General features: G+C 43.0%; 1 protein-coding gene across 2 annotated transcripts; it reads right to left on the bottom strand.

Annotated features, from left to right (window-relative positions):
• Nucleotides 1-24,351, bottom strand: LOC139442340 (triokinase/FMN cyclase-like). Of its 2 annotated transcripts, XR_011651691.1 has the most exons (17): nucleotides 24,033-24,351; nucleotides 23,095-23,205; nucleotides 19,431-19,615; nucleotides 17,048-17,126; nucleotides 16,306-16,395; nucleotides 14,554-14,588; nucleotides 14,004-14,088; nucleotides 9,475-9,564; nucleotides 8,663-8,779; nucleotides 7,606-7,743; nucleotides 6,405-6,539; nucleotides 5,631-5,749; nucleotides 4,883-4,986; nucleotides 3,690-3,723; nucleotides 2,942-3,028; nucleotides 327-2,107; nucleotides 1-254 (listed from the first exon to the last, which is right to left on the bottom strand). XR_011651691.1 is itself a non-coding variant. In XM_071223139.1 (16 exons), the coding sequence occupies exons 1-16, from the start codon at nucleotides 24,235-24,237 to the stop codon at nucleotides 1,955-1,957; spliced, it is 1,767 nt and encodes a 588-aa protein (XP_071079240.1). In that variant the 5' UTR covers nucleotides 24,238-24,351; the 3' UTR covers nucleotides 1-1,954. The 2 variants fall into 2 exon arrangements, 1 of the variants encoding a protein (XP_071079240.1); XM_071223139.1 differs by having other exon boundaries at nucleotides 1-2,107.
• Nucleotides 24,352-26,626: the final 2,275 nt, after the last annotated feature.

Below are 26,626 nucleotides of genomic sequence, written 5' to 3'. Positions count from 1 at the left end.
ACCTTCATATACACTGAATCAGAGCTGCCACATTCAACCTTCTTATACACTGAATCAGAGCTGCCACATTCAACCTTCTTATACACTGAATCAGAGCTGCCACATTCAACCTTCTTATACACAGAATCAGAGCTGAAACATTCAACCTTCTTATACACAGAATCAGAGCTGACGCATTCAACCTTCTTATACACTGAATCAGAGCTGACGCATTCAACCTTCATATACAGTGAATCAGAGCTGCCACATTCAACCTTCTTATACACAGAATCAGAGCTGAGACATTCAACCTTCTTATACACAGAATCAGAGCTGACGCATTCAACCTTCTTATTCAGTGAATCAGAGCTGACGCATTCAACCTTCTTATACAGTGAATCAGAAGATAGACACAGTGGTCCTTCTTGCACATAGAATCAGAAGTTGATGGACACATTTGTCCTCCTTCAATGAATCAGAAGAAGGAGGACATTCATCCTTCTTATACAATCAGTCATTTGAAATTTGTCATGATATACAACCCTCTTAGGCACTGATTTATGAGAAGCATGACACATTTCTCCTTCTTATTCACCAATCCATGGCAATTCTTCAATTTCTAGTTCAGGTGGGTAAATCTGAGAAAGGGACTAGGCTATTCGACCATTATTGAACGTTATCAGATCATTGATACGCCCGAAGTTTAAGAAAAGAAGCATTCAGAAGCCACCATGAAAAGTGATCATGAAAAGTACAGGGGTGTGACAACTATGAAACAACCTTATCCAATATCAAATAATTAAATGTAATATATTATTTAACAAAGATATCATTGATTAAAACATACAATTCGTTTTGATGTATGGAATATGGCAGTGATTTAGACAGCAGATCAACAAGTACAGGTCACCTTCAAGAACATAACACTGGTAATGTGGCCACACATTAACATGCTCACAAAGAGATTTCTAACTCTGATTCTGTACTAAATTTACAGCTCCATCTTTAATTTGTAGATGTGCCTGAAGGAAACTGACAAATGAGGTCACTGACATTCAAAATATATTTGATAATCTAATAATTTTTTGAAAAATTATGTGTCTGATCTTCAGAAGTAAACACGATCCTACATGTACACGTATCACGACCAGCATCACTGATTACATAATGACATACCTAATAGCAACATGGTCATACCAGAAGCAGCATACCATATTTCCTCCAATAAGTGCCCATCTTCCCGAGGCAAGAGAGTTAACTGACTTTAAAAGTCCAGTTTCCACCCTTGCCGAACAAGGCTGGAATTACTGGGCTCGATCGTAGCACCACCTGTGGCTATTACGAGTCATGTCCCTTCCGTACCTCTCCTATGGACCAATCAGATTCATGACAAAATGGCTGCGGCGCCCAGTCAACACGATCTGACCGATAATCAAGATCTATATTTTGATAAAACGAGTCTTACATTGCAAAATGCATCAAATCACGTGAGCACCTTGATAAAAAACAGGAAAAGATTTCGAAAATATCTGTTGACAACAAGTTGGCGGTGCACATGCTTTGCAAATCCTGCAATCAACCGAAATATGCATGACAGTTTACGAACCGGATTTCGATTTCATTGTGCTATTTTGATTGGACTATGCATAGACTCGTTAGTCAAGCCAATATGTAACTCCAAGTTCGGCAAGGGTGGAAACTCGACTATTTAAGTCAGTTAACTCCCTTGCCTCAGGAAGATGATAAGTGCCAGTCTGAAGAAAGCTCCAAATAATAGCCTGGACACTATTTGGCGCTAGGTCTCCAATAATCACCTGGTACATTACACCCAGGTAGAGACTTGGTATAAATGCAAAAAATAAATGGGATCCCAACATATTGAAAGAAAAAGCACTGGATCATATTTAACCCCTGATAATATAATACTTCACATTAATACGACTGTATCTTTATCATTGGTATGTTCCCTATGTCATTATGGTGTGAGTTTGTCGAGTGCTGCCTTCAGCCAGATGGTGACAGAAACAGCCCCGGGGTCAGGCTGGGTGAGCCTCGACGCCTCCACGTAGCTGGCCCTGCCCGCCCCTGCCTTCATCCCTGCTGTAGCATCTGCACCTTGCTGCGCTGCCTGTAACAACATCACACTGCATGGTCAAGTGTCAGCAGTTGCGGATGGAATAAAAAAACACAAGACACAAGTCTCTGTAACTCATCCTACATATTTCTTGAACAACAATATTTTAGTCAAAAAGCGTGGTTTAAAAATCAAAATATATACGAAATTATGTGTACAATTCCATATATCAAGATATTTACTGAATATCAAATTTGTAATGATACATGCAAATATGCCTGATGATGTGAAAAATTGGCTTGGAAGTCAGTAAGCGAGTTAGATACCCTTGACTTCTTCTTTCTGAGGAGACACCCAAAAGGACATAGGCACCATAACTTTCATCCTGAGATGATAAATCAAATAAATCTCTTGACATGGCGTGGCCATGATAACACAATGACAGTGAGAACTAGGGCTGGGACGAGTCTAAATTTACTGCCCGGGTACCCACCCCTCTATTACATGACCCTACCCGGGTACCCACTGTAGGTCTCAACAGATTGGTACAAAATGTCTGATTGGGAATAGTTTGACCGTAGCCCTGGCAAAATGTATTTAGAAACATGTATAAAACGATCTGGTCATGCCTACACTGAAGTTGACTGAAGTTTTATTTTTATGCAAACATAGAAAAGTCAGAAGCAATGGGTGCATAGTCAGAAATATATGCGAACATTAGTTCCAGATAAGTTTTTTGTCATTAAACAATATATCACATGATTTACCGCGGGTCCGGGTAGTCCTGTGGGTACCCGTGTCCTACTCAGCAACCACCCAACCCGAGTACCCGAGTTACCTGTCTCAGGCCAAGTGAGAACATTTCGCTACACTAAGTGTGACCAGTACCTGGACAGCCTTGGCAAATGCTTCCAGCGGAGGCAACTTGGGCAGCTGTTCCTTCAAGGTCACACTGGCGGGGTAGAGGGCGTCAAGCTGTACACAAAAAGAATAGCTTGTCATGTTTTGTCACCTACATCACTTTAAAGGGAGTGTGTCTGAGTTGGGTTTTCATGCTATACATGGTATCTCAGTAGGCTATCACTATAAAGCTATTATTAGTCTGCCTGTACAAGCAGCCACACATGTTTGTGCATCTATGTATATAAGGGCAACAATAACACAACATTAAACCTCATTTCCCCTCAACTCTTCTAAAACTCTTCTGAAAACTTTTAGAGTCAACAAGAGTCATCAGGAGATGACATATCCCCCTGGTCTGGTACAATTGGAAAATGGTGTATAAATGGAATAGCAAGTTTCAACAATAAATATTCAATGGTTTAGGAGTTCTGCTCAGTAAACGGAAATCATCTTGTTTTCATCCTGAAAAATCATGAAAACAAAACAAAGAAATGGAACAAAAATCCCAGTTCCCCACTAGACTCATCTATATAGAAAGTTTCAACAAGAAATAACAGTTTAACAGTTTTGGAGTTCTGCTCCAGAAACGTCTGACAAACGGATGGACATGGTGAGCGCTATAATCCCCAGTTTTTCAAACCGGGGTGGGGATGAGTGTGGGGATAGGGGTGGGGGTGGGGGTGGGGGTGGGGGTGGGGGTGGTGGTGATATTATTGTAAATGTGTGGACCTACCATGGTTCTGTCCCCAGGCTCTGCTCCTCCATACCTGCCACACAAAAGAACACAACATCAAAACTCTAACACTATGGAGCAAACTCAAACACAGTTACTTGATTCCACAAAATTCTGAGCAAGTGAGTGAGTGAGTGAGTTGGGTTTTAGGCCACTTTTAGCAATTTATACTTTTATTTATAAGATGCTAATCCTAAGTGTTAATCCCCAGTTTTGTGTACATTGACCGTCTGCCATCCTGAACAGGATGTGCAAGTATGTCACTGATGATTTACTGTTTACATTTATATTTATTACTTACTAAATGTCAGGTGACCTTGGCTATATAAGCCTTGCTTGCACATCCTGTTCAGGATGGCAGACGGTCGATGTACACAAAACTGGGGATTAACACTTAGGATTAGCATCTTATAAATAACAGCAATTAAATGTTTCAAGGCATATAGATGTCATGGCTCCAGGGTAATGAGCCTTTGCAATCAAATGTTCTTCAGACAATGGGTGTCGTAAATCAGTCACCATGACAACCAGCACACACTTGAATCACTACGCTACTCTACAACCTTACAGACTCTCAAGCGTATCTTCCTGAATTACAGAAGGATAATGTCTGTATTTATGTATGGTATAATGTTTGCAGATGCTGTGTGCATTTGGCTTTGTATATGGGCTTGAGGCCTTCATGCAAATAAACGTCTTCTTCTTCTCCTACTGAAGGAGTACATAACATACCATAAGTGTGAACTGTCCTGAAAGTTCCACTTATTGACAAAAACTGTTTGTTTGTTGTTTTATGCTGCACTCAGCAATATTCCAGCTATATGATGGCTGTCTGTAAATAATCGAGTCTGGATTAGACAATCCAGTGATTGACATCATGAGCATCAATCTATGGGATATGACATGCATCAACCAAGGCAGCAAGCTTGAACACCTGATCCCATTAGTTGCCTCTTAAGACAAAGAATGGGTTGCTGAAAACCAATTCTAACCTGGATCTTCATGGGTTTTATTGACAAATAAATGAATGTTTTTTTGATCACGTCCAGAAACATCCATAGCACTATTACATTAATGACATCAACAGTGAATACATTATTCCGCGCAATATTCCAGCAGGCTGTGAGTAAGAGACTGGTGTCTGTAATGGGGTTCTTGTCATCCTGCCATCACAATGTACCAGGTGAACTCACCTAGTGACGGCCTGAATTCCCTGGTGCAGCGCCTCGCTCCATGATGCAGCTGCTGCCGATGCAGTCAGGCACTTCGCCGCAGCTGTCAGGAACAAGCTGTACAGCTGCAACATGGTATAATGATGAGTGAGTGAGTGAGTAGGGTTTTACGCCGCTTTTAGCAATATTCCAGCAATATCATGGCGGGGGACACCAGAAATGGGCTTCGCATATTGTACCCATGTCGGGAATCGAACCCGGGTCTTCGGAGTGACGAGCGAACGCTTTAACCACTAGGATACCTGACCGCCCGGTATAATGATGATGATATTGATGATGATGATGATGATGATGATGATGATAATAATAATAACAAGAGTTTGCCACTAATGTGGCTATATCCCCTGCCCCTGTCGCAGAATTTATGACATAATTAAATCTAAACAAACCCTAAACTTTTTTAACCGAGGTGGAACTTGTCATGGAAATTTTTAAAAAAAGAAGAGTTTGGAACCTAAGACCATCTTGTTGCCATAGAAATGTAATAAATTTCTAAAATTTCTAAATAGCAAAAGGCACCAGTTCAGCATGTACCTGACAAACCTGCAAAGTTTGATGAAAAAATATTGAAATATTGCTGAGACTGACTTATACACAGTCACGTTTCTTGGTATAAGAACATTTGCTAAGAGTCATGTTTCTTGATATAAGAACATTAGCTGAGACTGACTTATACACAGAGTCACAAGGGGTGGTTAGCTCAACTTACAGCTCCCGAAGAACCCCCCATGTTCGTCTCCACAATGTTGGCCAAAGACAGGGCCAGGGAAGATGGGTTAGTGACCGGCAGCCCTGGGTTGTCCTTCATAGCGAGCTTGGAAAGGATAGCTGTAACATATACATCACAATGCATTAACAAATTGATATGGGATATTAAGTGAAATTTTCACATAATAAATTCTTTATCTTCAAGACCCACAGCACCTTGACAGATCCCTTCACCTCCAAGACAACCTATAGCCTTCTTACAGACCCTGTCCCCTCCAAGACTCACCTAGAGACCCCTGACAGACCCTGTCCTGTCCAAGACTCACCTATAGTCGTCTGACAGTCCCTGTCCCCTCCAAGACTCACCTACAGCCCCTTGACAGACCCTGTCCTGTCCAAGACTCACCTATAGCCCTTTGACAGACCCTGTCCCCTCCAAGACTCACCTAGAGACCCCTGACAGACCCTGTCCTGTCCAAGACTCACCTAGAGACCCCTGACAGACCCTGTCCTGTCCAAGACTCACCTACAGCTCCCTGACTCACCCTATCACCTACAAGACTCACCTATAGCCCTCGACTCACCCTATCACCTACAAGACTCACCTATAGCCCTCGACTCACCCTATCACCTTCAAGACCCGTTTAGCCCCCCGACTCACCCTATCACCTACAAGACTCACCTATAGCCCCTCGACTCACCCTATGACCTATAAGACTCACATGTAGCCCCCCCCCCCCCCCCCCCCCCACACACACACACACACAAAACTCACCTTTAGCCCCCCGAGTGACCGTGGTCCCACAGTCTCCATCCCCAGCCTCCCGGTCCAGCGAGTTGAGCTGACCCTCTGCTGCCACAAGAGACAGACTCACAGCAGCCAGGACGTCATACAGCACGCCACCCTCCTCTGAAACCAAAGAGACAGAAGGGTTCACTCACTACATCACTCTGGGGGACACTCGCTTCCCACAAAGCAAGGAAAAGAACCAGGGTCTAGGGCTAGATGAGTCAAAGCAACAATCACCAGGCTCCCACACCACCCTCCTCTGAACGATACATACAACCCCAACAATGGTAACCATACATGGACTTCAATCTCATTAAAATCAAACCTCAGTTCTCGCTACCGCTAAACAAAGATCTGAGGACATCCCATTTGGGGTCATGTCAGAACGACCCTTCATCCGACCAATCAGAGCATCACTTACCAGATTATGAAAGTGACAGTCAGAATGTGATTTCTAATCATGCATACTCGAAAACTTTAACGCCGAACAATAGTTACTGGTTTAACGACAGAATCCATACAATCTAGACTATCTATTAGCCATTCCAGAATGTTCTTTTGTTTAGGTTTCAAATTTGTAATCGAGAATTTGTCAAAATATGTTTCGAAGCGTAGTCACAAATTTGAAATTAGTGCCGTAAAGCATGAGAAATCTGTCTTCTGATTGGTCATTCCATTGGTCGGTCAAAGTTCGCGGAAGGTCGGTCTGACGTGACCTATAATGGGATGTCCTGAGATCTTTGTTTAGCGGTAGCGAGAATTAAGATCTGATTTTAATGAGATTGACATGGACTTCCACTTCAAAATGATATCTTAAGACAATTACAAGTATGTAAGAGGACTTGTAATCCACTAAACTATCTCTTATTAACTGTTAAAAACTTTAAGAAATCATTATTGAAATATATGAAGTTATACAACAGACTACTATTACACACAAAAACTGTTATTCTGCATTAATAACAACATCAAGTACAGAGATATGGCTGTAATTTTATGCGCTGATGTGAAATGGAGTAACTCTAGTCAGCAAAAATGGGCTGAACATATTTCATCCACTTAATTCTGGTATATATCACAACCAGCTAATACAGTCATCAAGTTACTCATATTTACATATACATTTGATGGTGAGAACATGTTCATCCTGGAACACTTGACCTCTTTTCTCACAGAGGGTACATACCTTGTGACAAGGTGACTGAACCCCCACCACTGACCACAGTGCTGGCGCTATCACAGGCCATCTCTCCTGGTGTCTGTCTGTCTGTCACTCCCCGGGGCAGGTACGGCTTCGACCACCCTGGTGCGGAGGTTGGAGCATCTGGCGACACAGTCACCCACACCAGTTACATCTAATCTACAGACTCAGAACTTGATTGAATTTTAGCAAACATAATTAGTGTCGGAACTCTGCTCAACTTTTTTATAGGGACCAGTCAAACTCCATAACTAACCTTGAGACAAGCATAGGATCAACATCAACCGTAGAAATTTTCGAACTGTGTATAAAGTTCATGGTTCTTTGCCCAACCAGAAACATGAAATGTGTTTCATGAATAACTTTCACTAAACATGATACTGAGTAAAATCTTCCAATATTTGTTCAAGTTATCACAAGGAAAGAAAAAAGAGTTACCATGACGACAGAAGGCAAGATGTCAAATTATTACATAAACTCAACTGTCTGTGACCAACTCCGCCAACACGTGTTCATTTAACCTGCAGAATTCATATATAACAACATATATGATACAAATAGTGCCATGACATGGTAGCTCACCTGGACAAAAAGACAAAACAAAGACAGCTACTTAAACAAAGGTTGCTGCAGCATTGATATTCAAATAAGGTCTGCATACATGCTGAGGAATTACACTAGATCTAATGATTTCAACAAAACATGATGTCATCATAAGATGAAATATACATGAAAAAATTCATCTCTCTCAGTCTGGCACGTTTACAGGAGCAAATATGAATTTTCAGAGAATAATAGAGATAAACAGATAATAATAAAAAAAATGCACAAAACAAAACAGAACTTAATAAGTATGTGATGAATTACACAACTAACAAAACATTTATAAATTTAAACAAAAAACTGTCAAATATAGCTATTTCAAAATGGCTTCCGTATCAATTTTGGATTGAAATCGAGAAACAGGCCACTTGACTTTCAGTCAACATAGCTAGACAGCGACACAATTTATCAAGCCACATGGTGAGACTGCGTTACCTACCTAGACAGCGACACAATGTGTCATCCAGCTTGAGCAGGGTGATGGACACGCCCGCCATCTGGAGCGACGTCATGAACGTCCCACAGTACATGCGGTCAACTTTCAGTCCTCTGCCCTCTGCAACACAAGCACACTGGCACACTGACAGCGCCACCTGGGACAGTGGTATTCAAACTATTCTAGTAAGACTCATAGTTTCACACAAACTTTGGATTTTGTTTGTATTGTTGTTTAACGCCGCACTCAGCAATATTCAAGCAATATGATGGCGGTCTGTAAATAATTGAGTCTCGACCAGACAATCCAGTGATTGACATCATGAGCATTGATCCATGAAATTGGGATCGATGACATGCATCAACCAAGTCAGTGAGCCTGACCACCCGATCCCGTTAGTTGCCTCTTACGACAAGCATAGTCGCCTTTTACGACAAGCATAGTCGCCTTTTACGGCAAGCATGGGTTGCTGAAGACCTATTCTACCCCGGATCTTCACGGGTAACATAAACTTAGGGCAGAGTCATTAACTAGTGCAATAATTTTGCAATCTCATTAAAATTTGATATCAGTGCTCACTACCGCTACACCCTTGTACCAGCTTTATTTTTTACACTAGTAATTACTGTCTACAAACTGAAAAAGTTGGAAGAATGATGCTGGATAAAAAACAGAATCTCACCCTCTTGTCCTTGATATCAAATATCAAACACTTGTTTAGAACTGCTTCTTAAACCTCAGAGCTTAAAACTTCTACTGGCTTGTTGATATGTAAGAAAAGACTCTCTGGTGAGACTTCTATTTATCAACTGTACCTAGGTAGCAGAGCGCCTCTCGTGCGACAATGTTGAGCTCCAGGACTGAAGTACCCCCCAAGTTGTTCACCATACACGCCACACGGTCGCCTGCAAAATATGGATGCAGATACAGTGAGTAAGTGAGTGAGTGAGTTGGGTTTAACGCTACTTCTTTTAACAGTATTCCAGTTATATCGCGGTGTGTCAGCTTAATGTGGGAGGAAAGCCCGATGTGATGCAGGTCTCAGACATTTACCACTTCGGTGAAACCCACGAACATGGGTATGGTGCTGACAAACCTAGAAACATAATTGGGGCGAACCGGGATTCGAACCCACAATCATAGGTTTCTGGCGTACCCAAGGGACACAACTCTGGATGCAGATACAGACAAGTGGAGTGTGGTTGGAAGTGTGTACAGCATCATGGTCAATAAATTTTTCAAAGACATGATATTGCCTGAAAACTTTATAAATCTGCATGGAACACAAGTCATTCACCGTCTCACATTCTCCCTCACTCACATTTTGACAATACGCAGCAGGTCATGACACTCTGATGACAGCCGAAGCAACTGACATGTCGCTTTCACTGAACATTTCAAAGACATTTGGTGCAGGATCTCAATGCATATCATCAACTGATTTGACAGAATGAGATTGTCAAGGAAAGAAACTAGAGCCACAAGGCTCTGCAGTTGTATCTGACTTGTGAGAAATGACTTTGTGATACTTCAACCTTACATTGGTAAAACATATATAGTGAGTTTATATATAGAAATATTGATGCAAAGATTCTGGAAAAATCAAACTGATTGATCACAGAGAAAATTTATTCATGAGCAGGAACTTATAAGCCAAATTTCAGCTCCATCACATAAACCAGTATCAGAGCAGTGGGGTCAGCACTGATGAAAGCACTGGGGTCAGCACTTGGGACAGCACCAGTGTCAGCAGTGGGGTCAGCACAGAGGTCAGCATTTGGGACAGCAGGAACAACACTCGGGTCAGCATTTGGGACAGCAGAAACAACACTTGGGTCAGCATTGGGGACAGCATTGGGGACAGCAGGAACAACACTTGGGTCAGCATTGGGGTCAGCATTTGGGACAGCAGGAACAACACTTGGGTCAGCATTGGGGTCAGCATTTGGGACAGCAGGAACAACACTTGGGTCAGCATTGGGGTCAGCATTTGGGACAGCAGGAACAACACTTGGGTCAGCATTTGGGACAGCAGGAACAACACTTGGGTCAGCATTTGGGACAGCAGGAACAACACTTGGGTCAGCATTGGGGACAGCAGGAACAACACTTGGGTCAGCATTGGGGTCAGCATTGGGGACAGCAGGAACAACACTTGGGTCAGCATTTGGGTCAGCATTGGGGACAGCAGGAACAACACTTGGGTCAGCATTGGGGACAGCAGGAACAACACTTGGGACAGCATTGGGGTCAGCATTGGGGACAGCAGGAACAACACTTGGGTCAGCATTGGGGTCAGCATTGGGGACAGCAGAAACAACACTTGGGTCAGCATTGGGGTCAGCATTTGGGACAGCAGAAACAACACTTGGGTCAGCATTGGGGTCAGCATTTGGGACAGCATAAACAACACTTGGGTCAGCATTGGGGTCAGCATTTGGGACAGCAGGAACAACACTTGGGTCAGCATTTGGGACAGCAGGAACAACACTTGGGTCAGCATTGGGGACAGCAGGAACAACACTTGGGACAGCATTGGGGTCAGCATTGGGGACAGCAGGAACAACACTTGGGTCAGCATTGGGGACAGCAGGAACAACACTTGGGTCAGCATTGGGGTCAGCATTGGGGACAGCAGGAACAACACTTGGGTCAGCATTGGGGAAAGCAGGAACAACACTTGGGACAGCATTGGGGACAGCAGGAACAACACTTGGGACAGCATTTGGGTCAGCAGGAACAACACTTGGGACAGCATTTGGGTCAGCATTGGGGACAGCAGGAACAACACTTGGGTCAGCATTTGGGTCAGCATTGGGGACAGCAGGAACAACACTTGGGTCAGCATTGGGGACAGCAGGAACAACACTTGGGACAGCATTTGGGTCAGCAGGAACAACACTTGGGACAGCATTTGGGTCAGCATTGGGGACAGCAGGAACAACACTTGGGTCAGCATTGGGGACAGCAGAAACAACACTTGGGTCAGCATTGGGGACAGCAGGAACAACACTCGGGTCAGCATTTGGGTCAGCATTGGGGACAGCAGGAACAACACTTGGGTCAGCATTGGGGACAGCAGAAACAACACTTGGGACAGCATTGGGGTCAGCATTGGGGACAGCAGGAACAACACTTGGGTCAGCACTGGGGTCAGCATTGGGGACAGCAGGAACAACACTTGGGTCAGCATTGGGGTCAGCATTTGGGACAGCAGAAACAACACTTGGGTCAGCATTGGGGTCAGCATTTGGGACAGCAGGAACAACACTTGGGTCAGCATTGGGGTCAGCATTGGGGACAGCAGGAACAACACTTGGGTCAGCACTTGGGTCAGCATTTGGGACAGCAGGAACAACACTTGGGTCAGCATTGGGGACAGCAGGAACAACACTTGGGACAGCATTGGGGTCAGCATTGGGGACAGCAGGAACAACACTTGGGTCAGCATTGGGGACGGCAGGAACAACACTTGGGTCAGCATTGGGGTCAGCATTGGGGACAGCAGGAACAACACTTGGGTCAGCATTGGGGACAGCAGGAACAACACTTGGGACAGCATTTGGGTCAGCAGGAACAACACTTGGGACAGCATTTGGGTCAGCATTGGGGACAGCAGGAACAACACTTGGGTCAGCATTGGGGACAGCAGGAACAACACTTGGGACAGCATTGGGGACAGCAGAAACAACACTTGGGTCAGCATTGGGGACAGCAGGAACAACACTTGGGTCAGCATTTGGGTCAGCATTGGGGACAGCAGGAACAACACTTGGGTCAGCATTGGGGACAGCAGGAACAACACTTGGGACAGCATTGGGGTCAGCATTGGGGACAGCAGGAACAACACTTGGGACAGCATTGGGGTCAGCATTGGGGACAGCAGGAACAACACTTGGGTCAGCATTGGGGTCAGCATTGGGGACAGCAGGAACAACACTTGGGTCAGCATTGGGGTCAGCATTTGGGACAGCAGAAACAACACTTGGGTCAGCATTGGGGTCAGCATTTGGGACAGCAGAAACAACACTTGGGTCAGCATTGGGGTCAGCATTGGGGACAGCAGAAACAACACTTGGGTCAGCATTGGGGTCAGCATTTGGGACAGCAGGAACAACACTTGGGTCAGCATTGGGGACAGCAGGAACAACACTTGGGTCAGCATTGGGGACAGCAGGAACAACACTTGGGTCAGCATTTGGGACAGCAGGAACAACACTTGGGTCAGCATTTGGGACAGCAGGAACAACATTTGGGACAGCATTGGGGACAGCAGGAACAACACTTGGGTCAGCATTGGGGACAGCAGGAACAACACTTGGGTCAGCATTGGGGACAGCAGGAACAACACTTGGGTCAGCATTTGGGACAGCAGGAACAACACTTGGGTCAGCATTGGGGTCAGCATTTGGGACAGCAGGAACAACACTTGGGTCAGCATTGGGGACAGCAGGAACAACACTTGGGTCAGCATTGGGGACAGCAGGAACAACATTTGGGTCAGCATTGGGGACAGCAGGAACAACACTTGGGTCAGCATTTGGGACAGCAGGAACAACACTTGGGTCAGCATTTGGGACAGCAGGAACAACACTTGGGACAGCATTGGGGACAGCAGGAACAACACTTGGGTCAGCATTGGGGACAGCAGGAACAACACTTGGGTCAGCATTTGGGTCAGCATTGGGGACAGCAGGAACAACACTTGGGACAGCATTGGGGTCAGCATTGGGGACAGCAGGAACAACACTTGGGTCAGCATTTGGGTCAGCATTGGGGACAGCAGGAACAACACTTGGGTCAGCATTGGGGACAGCAGGAACAACACTTGGGTCAGCATTGGGGACAGCAGGAACAACACTTGGGTCAGCATTGGGGTCAGCATTGGGGACAGCAGGAACAACACTTGGGTCAGCATTTGGGACAGCAGGAACAACACTTGGGTCAGCATTTGGGACAGCAGGAACAACACTTGGGTCAGCATTTGGGACAGCAGGAACAACACTTGGGTCAGCATTTGGGACAGCAGGAACAACACTTGGGACAGCATTAGGGACAGCAGGAACAAAACTTGGGTCAGCATTAGGGACAGCAGGAACAACACTTGGGTCAGCATTGGGGTCAGCATTGGGGACAGCAGGAACAACACTTGGGTCAGCATTGGGGTCAGCATTTGGGACAGCAGAAACAACACTTGGGTCAGCATTGGGGTCAGCATTTGGGACAGCAGGAACAACACTTGGGGGACAGCACTGGGGACATCACAGGTGATAGCACTGGGGTCAGCACTGGGGACAGCAGGAAAAATGCTGGGTTGGACAGCACTGGTGTCATCAAGGTTTACCTGGGGACAGGTGGAGATGAGTGGTGGTCTTGGGGTTGGTCATGTGGTCCAGCATCAGCTTGACCGCCGCCTTTGAACTCACCAGCTGTAGAAAATATAACTGAGGTTAATGAAACTTGGACAAACACCAGTGTACAAATACAAGTCCAGGGACTATGGTGGCTCAGGGGTACTTTCTGGGCAGAGATGCATTCCTTAGCCATGCTAGAACCACAGGTTCAAATCCAAAGCAGATAAGTCATCCACAAGGGAAAGATCATAAGTACTCCTGTACTATTAATGAAGTGCAGGCTTGATATTTAATATTGTGGTGTCTGAAAGCTGTCAAGATGTCAGTGAAAAAGTTCGCTAGCCATACTGATGATGACATTTTAGATGAAATTTTGCTCGTAAGATAAATTCTTGTCAACTGGCCCATTGGAGTGTGTGGTTTGATGTACCCTGTGTGTAATCCTATGTTAGTGTGTGCACACACAGGGTGCACATCACCATATACCCTGAGGGACCAGTCTAATGTCATTAACCTATAATGTGACTGAAAGATCCCTACCTTAGTTCTCTTCACTCCAGCCTCCCCATGGATGCCTTGAGAATATAGACACATATATCATGGTACAATAAAAATAATCAAGTTAGTGGTGGATATTATCAGCTATACAATGATTGCCCGTAAATAATGAAGTTAGTGGTTGATATGATCCAGCTATGCAATGACTGCCTGTAAATAATCAAGTTAGTGGTTGATATGATCCAGCAATACAATGATTGTCCGTAAATAATCAAGTTAGTGCTTGATATGATCCAGCAATACAATGATTGTCCGTAAATAATCAAGTTAGTGCTTGATATGATCCAGCTTTACAATGATTGCCAGTAAATAATCAAGTTAGTGGTTGATATGATCAGCCATACAATGATTGCCCGTAAATAATCAAGTTAGTGGTGGATATGATCCAGCTATACAATGATTTCCCGTAAATAATGAAGTTAGTGGTTGACATGATCAGCCATACAATGATTGCCAGTAAATAATCAAGTTAGTGGTTGATATGATCAACCATACAATGATTGCCAGTAAATAATCAAGTTAGTGGTTGATATGATCAACCATACAATGATTGCTAGTAAATAATCAAGTTAGTGGTTGATATGATCCAGCTATACATTGATTTCCTGTAAATAATCAAGTTAGTGGTTGATATGATCCAGCTATACAATGATTGCCCGTAAATAATCAAGTTAGTGGTTGACATGATCAGCCATACAATGATTGTCCGTAAATAATCAAGTTAGTGGTGGATATGATCCAGCTACACAATGATTGCCCATAAATAATCAAGTTAGTGGTTGATATGATCCAGCTATGAAATGATTGCCAGTAAATAATCAAGCTAGTGGTTGATATGATCCAGCTATACAATGATTGCCCATAAATAATCAAGCTTGTGGTTGATATGATGACATCCAAAGCAATTTTGGTGTGATGGCACACAATCAAACAAGTCTCCAAGTTGCGACTAAAACGGTCGCCAACGCGACCTAAATTTGTCTGAAAATATCTTGTGGCGACTAAATTCTATTGCTACACATATGTAGACACAAAATATATACATGTCTGCTACTAATTGTACTAGCAAATAGTTCCTCATAAAGTCAATAATTTTTTTATTTGAAGTTTACACGATATATGGCTTTTCCATTGGACAAGAGATTGGTCACATTACCGTGAAATTGACGTTCATAAGTGTTTGAACGACACAATTTGACTTTCATACATTTTTCACAAGACCGAGTTCTTGAAATGACGTAAACACTGACGGACTACTTCCACATTCCTGAGGAAACCCTTGGGATACATACAGAAGCGTTCTTTCTCATCATTTAGACCCTTTAATCTTAAACTCAGCATTTCAGTATACACTGAGCAACATCAGAGAGTTTACGAATATCCTCACTACGACACTAGCAAGCTCCGACGTTCATACAGTTTGGCCCTCACTCTATGAAGGTTCAAACTCCAATGAACTCACTCAAAGTGAAAGTCAATTCTTAACTCAAACTGTCAAAGTGACACAGGGAATCCATCATTTTTATTGATAAAGGCTCGAGTCTTGACATCCTCCAGAACATAACTAGTGTAAATATGGATCTAAACCTCCCCCAGCAGATCAGCCCAAGCAGGATAAAATCCTGGCACCCTAAAGGGACACCACTGTGCGCAGCAAGCTGACGCTCCCTAGACTGATGTGCTAACTGAGTCACTTGTTTGTTACGTCGAAGAAAAAGATTGTAAAGTGCTAACCAAGGCCAAGTTCCATCTCGTCATCCTGGATGTGGAAGGAAGATCCGGATCCAGGTACACTGCAGGGAAACAGACACAGTCCAATAGTCCCTAGAGAGAGAGAGGGGTATTAAGTCAATGTCTGGCCAATGTTATAACATTTGCCGCGTTTTATTCACTCCCCATCTGATTCATCCCCAATCAAAAGTCTGCAATGGGGAGTTATTGTGTCTTGTATTCGTTTAGCGAAAAATTAATAGCAACATTAACATTTTGAGTACATCCGCTCTTTTCCACTGGTTCCAACAAAAACTTCACCTGAAGTGTAGGGACAGAATATTTTTTACCAAGGTCAGGGCACAAAGCAATCTTAGCCTACGACTATTGTAAGCCTATGTTAAAGTATGGGAGTTACGATCATCTTAGCGCTAAGATCGTTTTGTGCAAGTGGGCCCTGGTATCTTACACAATTATTTCTTCTAAAAGCGATTATTATTCCCTTATGCATTATGGGAATGAACATGTGGAATAAAATTTGTCATGAAAAAACTGATACAGCGAAAGGGAGAGGGGTGGGGAGTGGGAGGGAGGAACCATGTTACTTGTATTTGGGGGGTTCACTGTAAGATATGACCAGTCACAAATGCATATAAACACAAAAAAACATTATTAAACATTATATTCCACATATACAAAACCCTTACTGGGAAATAAATAGTTTCATTACACAAATGAATTGTAAATGAGAGGTTAAATATCGCACCCATTTTGGTAGTAGCATCTCTGGCAATGGTTGCAATGTCAGCCAATGACTTCCCCTCTTCAGCAAGGGCACCTGCTATCTGTAACAAGGAACACGTGATGTTATTCAAAGCTGTGTAGGCTTTCAAAATTGAATCTGGTTCAGACAAACCATTGACAGGGTAGAAAAACAATCAAAAGGGACTACCCTGCAATGAGTGAGTGAGTATGGTTTTACGCCGCTTTTAGCAATATTCCAGCAATATCACGGCGGGGGACACCAGAAATGGGCTTCACACATTGTACCCATGCCGGGAATCGAACCCGGGTCTTCGGCGTGACTTGCGAACGCTTTAACCACTAGGCTACCCGACTGCCCCTACCCTGCAATGAATACTGTTACATGGCAGTGTATCTTACTGTTTTACAATGATTGGAACTGTGTTGCATTGTTTCTGTTGGGATTCGGTAGACGCTAATTGCATTGTGTTTGGACAGTGATCAGTCGTCAGGAAGTTACTATTTTTAGATGCTAGTGTGTTGTCTAAACTTCTGGTCCAGTATTCCGCGGACAGTGATGGTATGTTACCCAAATTACTGTCATGTTCTATGTGGTGAGGGCATGGGAGAGAATTTCCAGTAGTTTGTTAGGTTGTATATAAGGACAATTGCATGTTTACGTATCTCTCACACATTTCATCACTTTGGAGCCAGCTTTCATGTAAGGTTCGCTCACCATCCCCGATTCCCTGCCTGCCCCATCTTGGAAGCTTGACCACTGTTGCAACTGGGTGAATATATATTATCATCACCGACTTTTGCTAGCACCACTGTATTTTTGTACTTGATACTGACCACTGCCATCATATTATTTATTGCCCTTGAATATTGTACTACCACTCTATCGTCTACTACCACTGTAATAGCTGTGCAGTACTTTGTATTGATTTGTAAACTTAGTGAATTTTGTAACACATTTGATGATTGTACACCACTTGTTGGTTGTTTGTTGGTTTCACACTACCGGTAAGTCCTTCTATGCACATATTTCAACATCTAATCACTATGAAAATATGCATCATGCATGAACAGCGTGTGATGCATGTGCACACAGAAGTAAAAGTGTGTGTAAGAATGGGGGAAGACAACATCCATGTTGCCTGAATGTTTGGATAATCAAACAGTGTGTGTCTCGACTGTAGGACAAATACCATCAAACAGGTGGGGGTGCATTGAGATCTGGGCATGACCTAAAAAAGGAAACACTTAGACAAGATTGTCTCATAACCTAAATTGCACAATGCAACAGATTCAAATCTGCTCCTGTTATCAATAGAGAATTCTGTACTATCACAGGAAGGCGAATGTCAACATCTACCGTTAAAAACCAGTTCAATGCAGCCATCCTGAAAGCAAGGGGTCCTGTGAAGGGTGTGACCCCAACAGCATACCATAGTTGGCAATGATTGGGGTGGGCTAGGCAACATCAGGGACGGGCTGTGTGCTAATATCATTACATCATGTTTACAGACGAATCAATATTTTGCCTCAGATTCACAAATGGCAGAAATCGTTGTTGACGACGTAGCGACAAGCAGTTACCAGGGCAACAGTTCTTGACCATGATCAGTATAAGTGCGATTGTGTCATGGCGTGGGGCGGCATCACACATGACAGGCAAACTGACTTGCTTATTGTGAGTGGACATTTGACTGCCCAGCAATACCGTATTTTCTTGAGTATTGAGCGCACCAAAGTATTAAGCGCACCCCCTCTAGCTGATTCAGTATTTTGGGAAAGATAATTGAATATTATGCGCAGAAAAAGATTACACTGTAGTTCATGAAATTTTGCATCCTGTCGTCCCATTCGCTAGAATTATCAGCAGAAGTATTGAAATGCAAGATGACAAGGGCAGACCACATCATGCCCAGGACATTACTGATTATCTCCGACAAGGCATATGGACATTGGGCTGGCCCGCTAAGTCCCAACCTAATAGAGTATCTGCGGGATGTTCTCGGGTTGAGAGTTTACTCCAACGACCCAGCACCCACCAATGTGGCCCAGCTTGGGGTAGCTCCTTCAGGCAGTATGGCGGGCAATGCAAAGGGCACACATGCAAATAAGTGAGGTGAGGTGAAATGGGGTTTAACGTCGTGACCAAGATTATTGCACTTATAAAGCAACGTGCATGCACGTGTATGTGTGTGTGTTGCTGCTTGTACTAGTCCGGACTGATGCCGATTTATAGTGCTAGCCCACTGAGATACCATGCCACAGTTTAACATGAATACCCCACTCAGACACAGTATACTGACTCCGAGCCGTCCAGTCCTTGTTTGAGCCCCTTAATGCCTTAATGTTTGAGCCAGGCTAACAGTGGTTGACAGGAGGCTTCCTACCTTGTGTATGAGGACTGTCCCACACAGTCCTCTCCTGCCGGCTGTCTTGTCCGTGGATGTCAGGGCGCAGTCCTCCGCCACCACCACCATATCGACACTGATGCCCTCCGCCTTGGCTCTCTCGGCAGCCAGTCCGAAGTTGAGGCGGTCCCCAGTGTAGTTCTTCACGATCATCAACACCCCGCCTGTCACATGAGGTGTTGGATTAACTATAGACAACTTTAACCCTGAGACTGATACTGGTCCCAAGGAGACACCATGGGCTAAATTCAACTAAATTCAATTCATATTACTATTGTTACTCCATTTTTAGAGAAATACAAACTTTCTAAGACTAGCGGCAATGTCAAACATCAAATTCAACAGTTATGCTATACAAATGGACTAATTCGGGAGGTTGTCATATATATGCACTACTGACAAAAAATCATCTCGCCGAACCAGGCTGGAATTCCGGAGTTACATTTTGGCTGGACCCAACAAGTCTACGCAGAGTCCAATCACTCATCTCGCCGAAATCATCTCGCCGAACCAGGCTGGAATTCCGGAGTTACATTTTGGCTGGACTAACAAGTCTACGCAGAGTCCAATCAAAATCGCGTAACAAACTAGACATCTGGTTTATAAACAACATGGATTTTAATGTGCAGGTTTCGGTCGACTGTAGGATGTGTACCGGCAACTGGGCGTCGACAGATATTTTCCAAATCTTTTAACGTTTTTTCACCAAGGTGCTCAAGTGATTTGATGCATTTCGTGGGGTTAGATCCATTTCTTATAATATAGATCTTGATTATCGATCAGATTGTCTTGACTGGGTGCCGCTATTTTGAGAGACTGAGACTATGTGAGGCTGAATCTGATTGGTCAATAGGATGGACATACAAGGGACATAACTCATAATAACCACTGGAGGCACATTGATTGAGTCTGGGAATTTCGTCAAGCATGGAAACTGGACTTTTATAGTCAGCTAACTCCCTCGCCTCGGGAAGATGACAAACACTAATGTAGGTATTGTTATAGGTGTATGTGTACAATACCGTGTACAATACCGAGTACAATACCGTGTACAATACCATGTACAATACCGTGTACAATACCATGTACAATACCCTGTACAATACCGTGTACAATACCCTGTACAATACCCTGTACAATACTGTGTACAATACCGTGTACAATACTGTGTACAATACCCTGTACAATATCGTGTACAATACTGTGTACAATACCGTGTACAATACCGTGTACAATACCGTGTACAATACTTTGTACAATACCGTGTACAATACCGTGTACAATACCGTGTACAATACTTTGTACAATACCCTGTACAATACTGTGTACAATACTGTGTACAATACCCTGTACAATACCCTGTACAATACCGTGTACAATACTTTGTACAATACCGTGTACAAAACCGTGTACAATACTTTGTACAATACCGTGTACAATACCGTGTACAAGACCCTGTACAATACTGTGTACAATACCGTGTACAATACCCTGTACAATACTGTGTACAATACCGTGTACAATACCGTGTACAATACCGTGTACAATACTGTGTACAATACCCTGTACAATACTGTGTACAATACCCTGTACAATACTGTGTACAATACTGTGTACAATACTGTGTACAATACTGTGTACAATACCGTGTACAAAACCGTGTACAATACCGTGTACAATACCCTGTACAATACTGTGTACAATACCCTGTACAATACTGTGTACAATACCCTGTACAATACCCTGTACAATACTGTGTACAATACCGTGTACAATACTGTGTACAATACCGTGTACAATACTGTGTACAATACCCTGTACAATACTGTGTACAATACTGTGTACAATACCCTGTACAATACTGTGTACAATACTGTGTACAATACTGTGTACAATACCCTGTACAATACCGTGTACAATACCCTGTACAATACTGTGTACAATACTGTGTACAATACCCTGTACAATACTGTGTACAATACCCTATACAATACCGTGTACAATACTGTGTACAATACCGTGTACAATACCGTGTACAATACTGTGTACAATACCCTGTACAATACCGTGTACAATACCTTGTACAATACCCTGTACAATACCGTGTACAATACCGTGTACAATACCGTGGTCAATACCGTGTACAATACCGTGTACAATACCGTGGTCAATACTGTGTACAATACCGTGTACAATTCCGAGTACAATACCGTGTACAATACCCTGTACAATACCGTGGTCAATACTGTGTACAATTACAGTACGACTTACAGGATGCAGGGTTCCAGACATCTTACTGAGCCATTGAGTGTTTACTAACGTTATCATTCCCAGTGGGTATTCAGAGTTTTCCTTGGGTATTCAGTTTATAGTAACTCCATTGGGTCCAGTCTAATGGGGAGAAGTATGATTTCTTTTTTTGTATTACACAGCTTATCTGGATCCCAGGGGGTGTCTATGCCTCGTCTAGGTGTACACATTGTATTAGGTGTCATGTAGAATGTGTAACGTCATTTGTAAGCATACAAATCCATTTGATATATCATTACATCCTTCCGACATTATTTTGTCAGTCAGTATTTTGTTTACTCACATTTTACGTAAAGCTGTCAAAACATTTTCTTTACCCAGCACTCTTATTACTGTGGGGGCACAGGTGGCCCAGTCGTCTAAGGCGCCGCAATTCGCTGTGCAGAGTTGCGTCCCTTGGGCACGCCAGAAACCTATGATTGTGGGTTCGAATCCGAGTTCACCCCGATTATGTTTTTAGGTTTGTCAGCACCATACTCGTGCTCGTGGGTTTCACCGGAGTGGTAAACATCTCAGACCTGCATCACTTCGGGTTTTCCCCCCACATTAAGCTGACACACCGCGATATAACTGGAATACTGTTAAAAGCAGCGTTAAACCCAACTCACTCACTCTTATCACTGTGCAACTAAACGTTTGCTGGTTTTCTTACGCAAAACATACCTTAGTGCAGTGTTTGTTTTTCTAAATCAATCTCATATTTGAAATTATGTTTACACTGTCAAATACAAAATTTAATACTCTTCATGTCTACATTATCATGACTTTCTTATTGTTTGAGGTAGACCCAGTACTGTGCGAAAACATTTCTTGAACAATGTTTTCTGTTTTCTAAACTTTTGAATTTTAGTCTATGTTACTTAGCTTCCTGTTTTCATTTCTGCAATAGATTGGCTTTAAGTACTTCGTTACAGAACTCTGGCTACACAACAGATTGAGTTTCGAAGTGAACACAAAATCATCCCAGCATGCTCAGTTGGGTGAGTAAGTGAGTTTGGTTTAGCGCCACTTTAAACAGTATAACAGTTATATCACGGCATGTCAGCTTAATGTGGGAGGAAAGCCCCAAGTGATGCAGGTCTCAGACTTTACCACTTAGGTGAAACCCACAAGCACAGGTATGGTGCTGACAAACCTAGAAACATAACCAGGGCGAACCGGGATTCGAACCTACAATCATAGGTTTCTGGCATGCCCAAGCGACGCAACTCTGCACAGCGAATCGTGGCGCCTTAGACGACTGGGCCACCCATGCCCCCTGTGCTCAGTTGAAGAATAAAGGGCATCAGATAAATGATCAGAAGGCATCAACCCCTTACACCAGTTGTCTCACCTGGGTTGTTTTTGCCGATGGCTCTCACAGCGGCCTGAATGCTGTTTGGGGGTGGGGACGTGAACACGGCGCCAGCAACAGCAGCGCTCAGCATCCCCTCACCAATGTATCCTGCAAGATGGACATTGTGACTACATTTAACTGAAGTATATGCTACTCATTCACTTTTCACAGTAACATGTTAATTGTATTTGGCAAATCTGGTGTTCCAGAAAGCAGGTTGTGGCAGCAATTTATTCCTAAACTTCAATGATGAGGTCCAAGTTTAGACATATTATTTCTGATCTTGCAAAGACAGGCATTTATCTCGGATTGTTATTACCTACTCATGTTATCCCACTCATGTATGCACCTGTGAAGACCCGGGGTAGAATAGGTCTTCAGCAACCCATGCTTGCCGTAAAAGGCCACTATGCTTGTCGTAACAGACGACTAGCGGGATCGGTGGTCAGGCTCGCTGACTTGGTTGCTGCATGTCATCGTATCCCAATTGCGTGGATCGATGCTCATGATGTCAATCACTGGATTGTCTGGTCCAGACTCGATTATTTACAGACTGTCATATAGCTGGAATATTGCTGAGTGCCACGTTAAACAACAAATAAATAAACAAACAAACAAACAAACACTCATGTACATATGCAATTGTTGTTACTGTTAATACCCTACTATTAATCCTCAACCTACTATATGTATTCTGTACAATGTTCCTCATTCAGTCTTGATTGACAACGGCATAAGGATATATACCCAAACGTCACACTTACAGTATTAAAGAAGTTGTTATCCATAAATTGTGTCTACTTTGCCTTGTTTAACAGTGATAAACACAGATAAACGGGGATGATCTTACATAGGCCACATGATTAATAGAAGAATAATATTAGAATCCATTATGAACAGTGCACATACAAATATGTAATAAATGTTATATCTACCTCCGTGGGCGGGTTCGTGGCCGGACCCTCCCCCCGAGAGTAGACCGACCCGCCCCTTGCTGATGACCGAGTCGATGTCCGATCTCACAATCACTCTGTGTCCGGATAACTTCTTCAGGCCGGGGTTGACCGCCACCAACCCATCCAGGCATTCGTCTACACATGCATCAACCTTATTGATCAACTTCTTGCCAGACGACGGCATTGTGCTGAAGTAATGTATAGATGCTTTGGTGAGAGTTTGCAGAAAGCGTATCAGATGAGAGCCTTTCAGTTACGATCTGTTACTCGTAAACATGAAAAGTACACATGACACATTTAGTTCCGACAAGCTGCTATACACAACTGAGCAGCAGTTACCTCCCTTCTTTGTAACTCAAGATAGTTGCGGTATCATTTGGGCTGCACATTTGACATGTTAATTTTATTTAAGCTGTGTACTTTAAGGAACCGTTTCGTCCCCAATAAAACCTCGAGCGGCACATAAAAATATTTATGTACACATACATTTACAAACTTAGCAATGGTGAGTCGGTGAATGTTTTTGTCAGCTATTCGGTTCAGAGTAAATTTGTAATGTTTATTTTTTTTTAATCATTGTACCATGTTCATGACGTTATGTTATTGTGTAGGAATAAAATTATACACTTATTCTTTTTGATGAAAAATATTACAGCTTCTTTTATAACAGCTAAACCGTTACATTGAAATAGTGTTTCCGCCAATGAATTATAGCAAATTGTATCCGATCTTGAAATGGATATATATGCATATGGACTACCCATGTGTAATGAAAAAAAATAATTTAAAGCACGAATTAAATGGCATTCATTTTGAACTTGATTATAATCTAAAACACAAAATGTCTACTTGGAAACTCTGACACGAGTGAGTGAGTGAGTGAGTGAGTGAGTCTGTCGTGTTTAAAGCCTCTCTGAACAGTTTTTTTCAATTAATTCATGGCGTGTCAGCTTGATGTCGGAGGAAAACCCACACAGGTCGTAGATGTGTTTGTTTGTTTTGTTTGTTTGTTGTTTAACGCCGCATTCAGCAATATTACAGCTATATGGCGGCGGTAAGGAAATAATCGAGTCTGGACCAGACAATCCAGTGATTTACATCAAGAGCATCGATCCACGCAATTGAGATATGATGACATGCATCAACCAAGTCAGCGAGCCTGACCACCCGATCCCGTTAGTCGCCTTTGACGGCAAGCATGGGTTCTACCCCGGATCTCCACGGGTCTCGTAGACGTGTATCACCAAAGAGCACGTGTATATGATGCTTAAAGACTAATGCACACTGGATCTTGGATTCGACCCTACGACCAGTGGACCCGAGGGGAAACTTGACCAACTATGTCCACAGCTTTGATTAGTGGAATAGAACTTCCAAGTCCGAGGCCCACAATGTTACACGTGAGTGAGTGAGTATGTTTTTACGCCGCTTTTAGCAATATTCCTGAAATTAATGTTACACGTATGCGTATTGCACGACATTAATGGAGTATGTCATGATGTTGACATGGTTGAGTCCCAGAGCACCTAGAGATAACATATCTCCGAGTCATTTAAAAAACTATAAGCCACGTGATGAAAACTAATCTTAATTGTGGTGTATATAAAATAGATAAACCACACTCTCATTTTGTCACAACGGTAATTGTTTATTTCAAATATATATACATAGTAAACATAAAAATCATTGGAGGCGAATGCTCAGTCTCCAAGCATAGGTAAACTGATTGATGTTGGCTAAAAATGAAACAAACAAAAAATGGTTATTCGATGGTGATGTATTTGATACGGGTATCATATGCAATAATGGACCTTTAGTTTGCAGTGGCCTTTGACCCGGCGTCTATTGGAGGCCCGGCTTCTATTAATACCCCTATTTCACTATGAAAGCGATCATTAATTGTATCAACTGATCGACCCGGCGTCTATTAGAGGCCCGGCTTCTATTTTTTGCACTGAACAATTGACCCGGCTTCTATTTGAGGCCCGGCGTCTAATAGAGGAAATACGGTAGTTTGTTTGTTCGTTTGTTGCTTGACGCCACTCTCAGCAATATTCCAGCTATATGACGGTGGTCTGTAAATAATTGAGTCGTCAACCAAGTCAACGAGCCTGACCAACCGATCCCGTTAGTCGCCTCTTCGACCGAGTAATGTTGTGATAACGTTTGAATTTTTTGTGTCAAATCCAAGTTTCAAGTGTATACTTAAGTCTTCCCGTTAGTTTAGTTAGATCATAGCAGGGAGTATACAGAAATCTTATAAGAATCACATTTAGTCCCAGAAATAAAGTTATCTTATTTAAAAATATATATCTATAAAATAAAAAATATCCAAATGGAGCCCTGAACCATCCTTAATTTCCTGGAACTGAGACAATCTAGACTTGCCAAATCATTCTAGACTTGAGTTGGACTCCTTTTCTCATTTATTTTCTTGAGTCTGGGAAACAGGCTAACGTCTTATATGACTTTTTGATTATGTACATGATATAGGCGGCGTTCATCGGCGTTAACTTGAATACAAACGCAAGTTTTAGCCAGCCGGGAATACATCTATATTATCAATGGTGGCC

The sequence above is a fragment of the Haliotis cracherodii genome, unplaced genomic scaffold (assembly GCF_022045235.1).
Source record: "Haliotis cracherodii isolate W230 unplaced genomic scaffold, xgHalCrac1.p SCAF_5, whole genome shotgun sequence".
Lineage (NCBI taxonomy): Eukaryota > Metazoa > Mollusca > Gastropoda > Lepetellida > Haliotidae > Haliotis > Haliotis cracherodii.
This window is presented reverse-complemented; position numbering and strand designations above follow the sequence as displayed.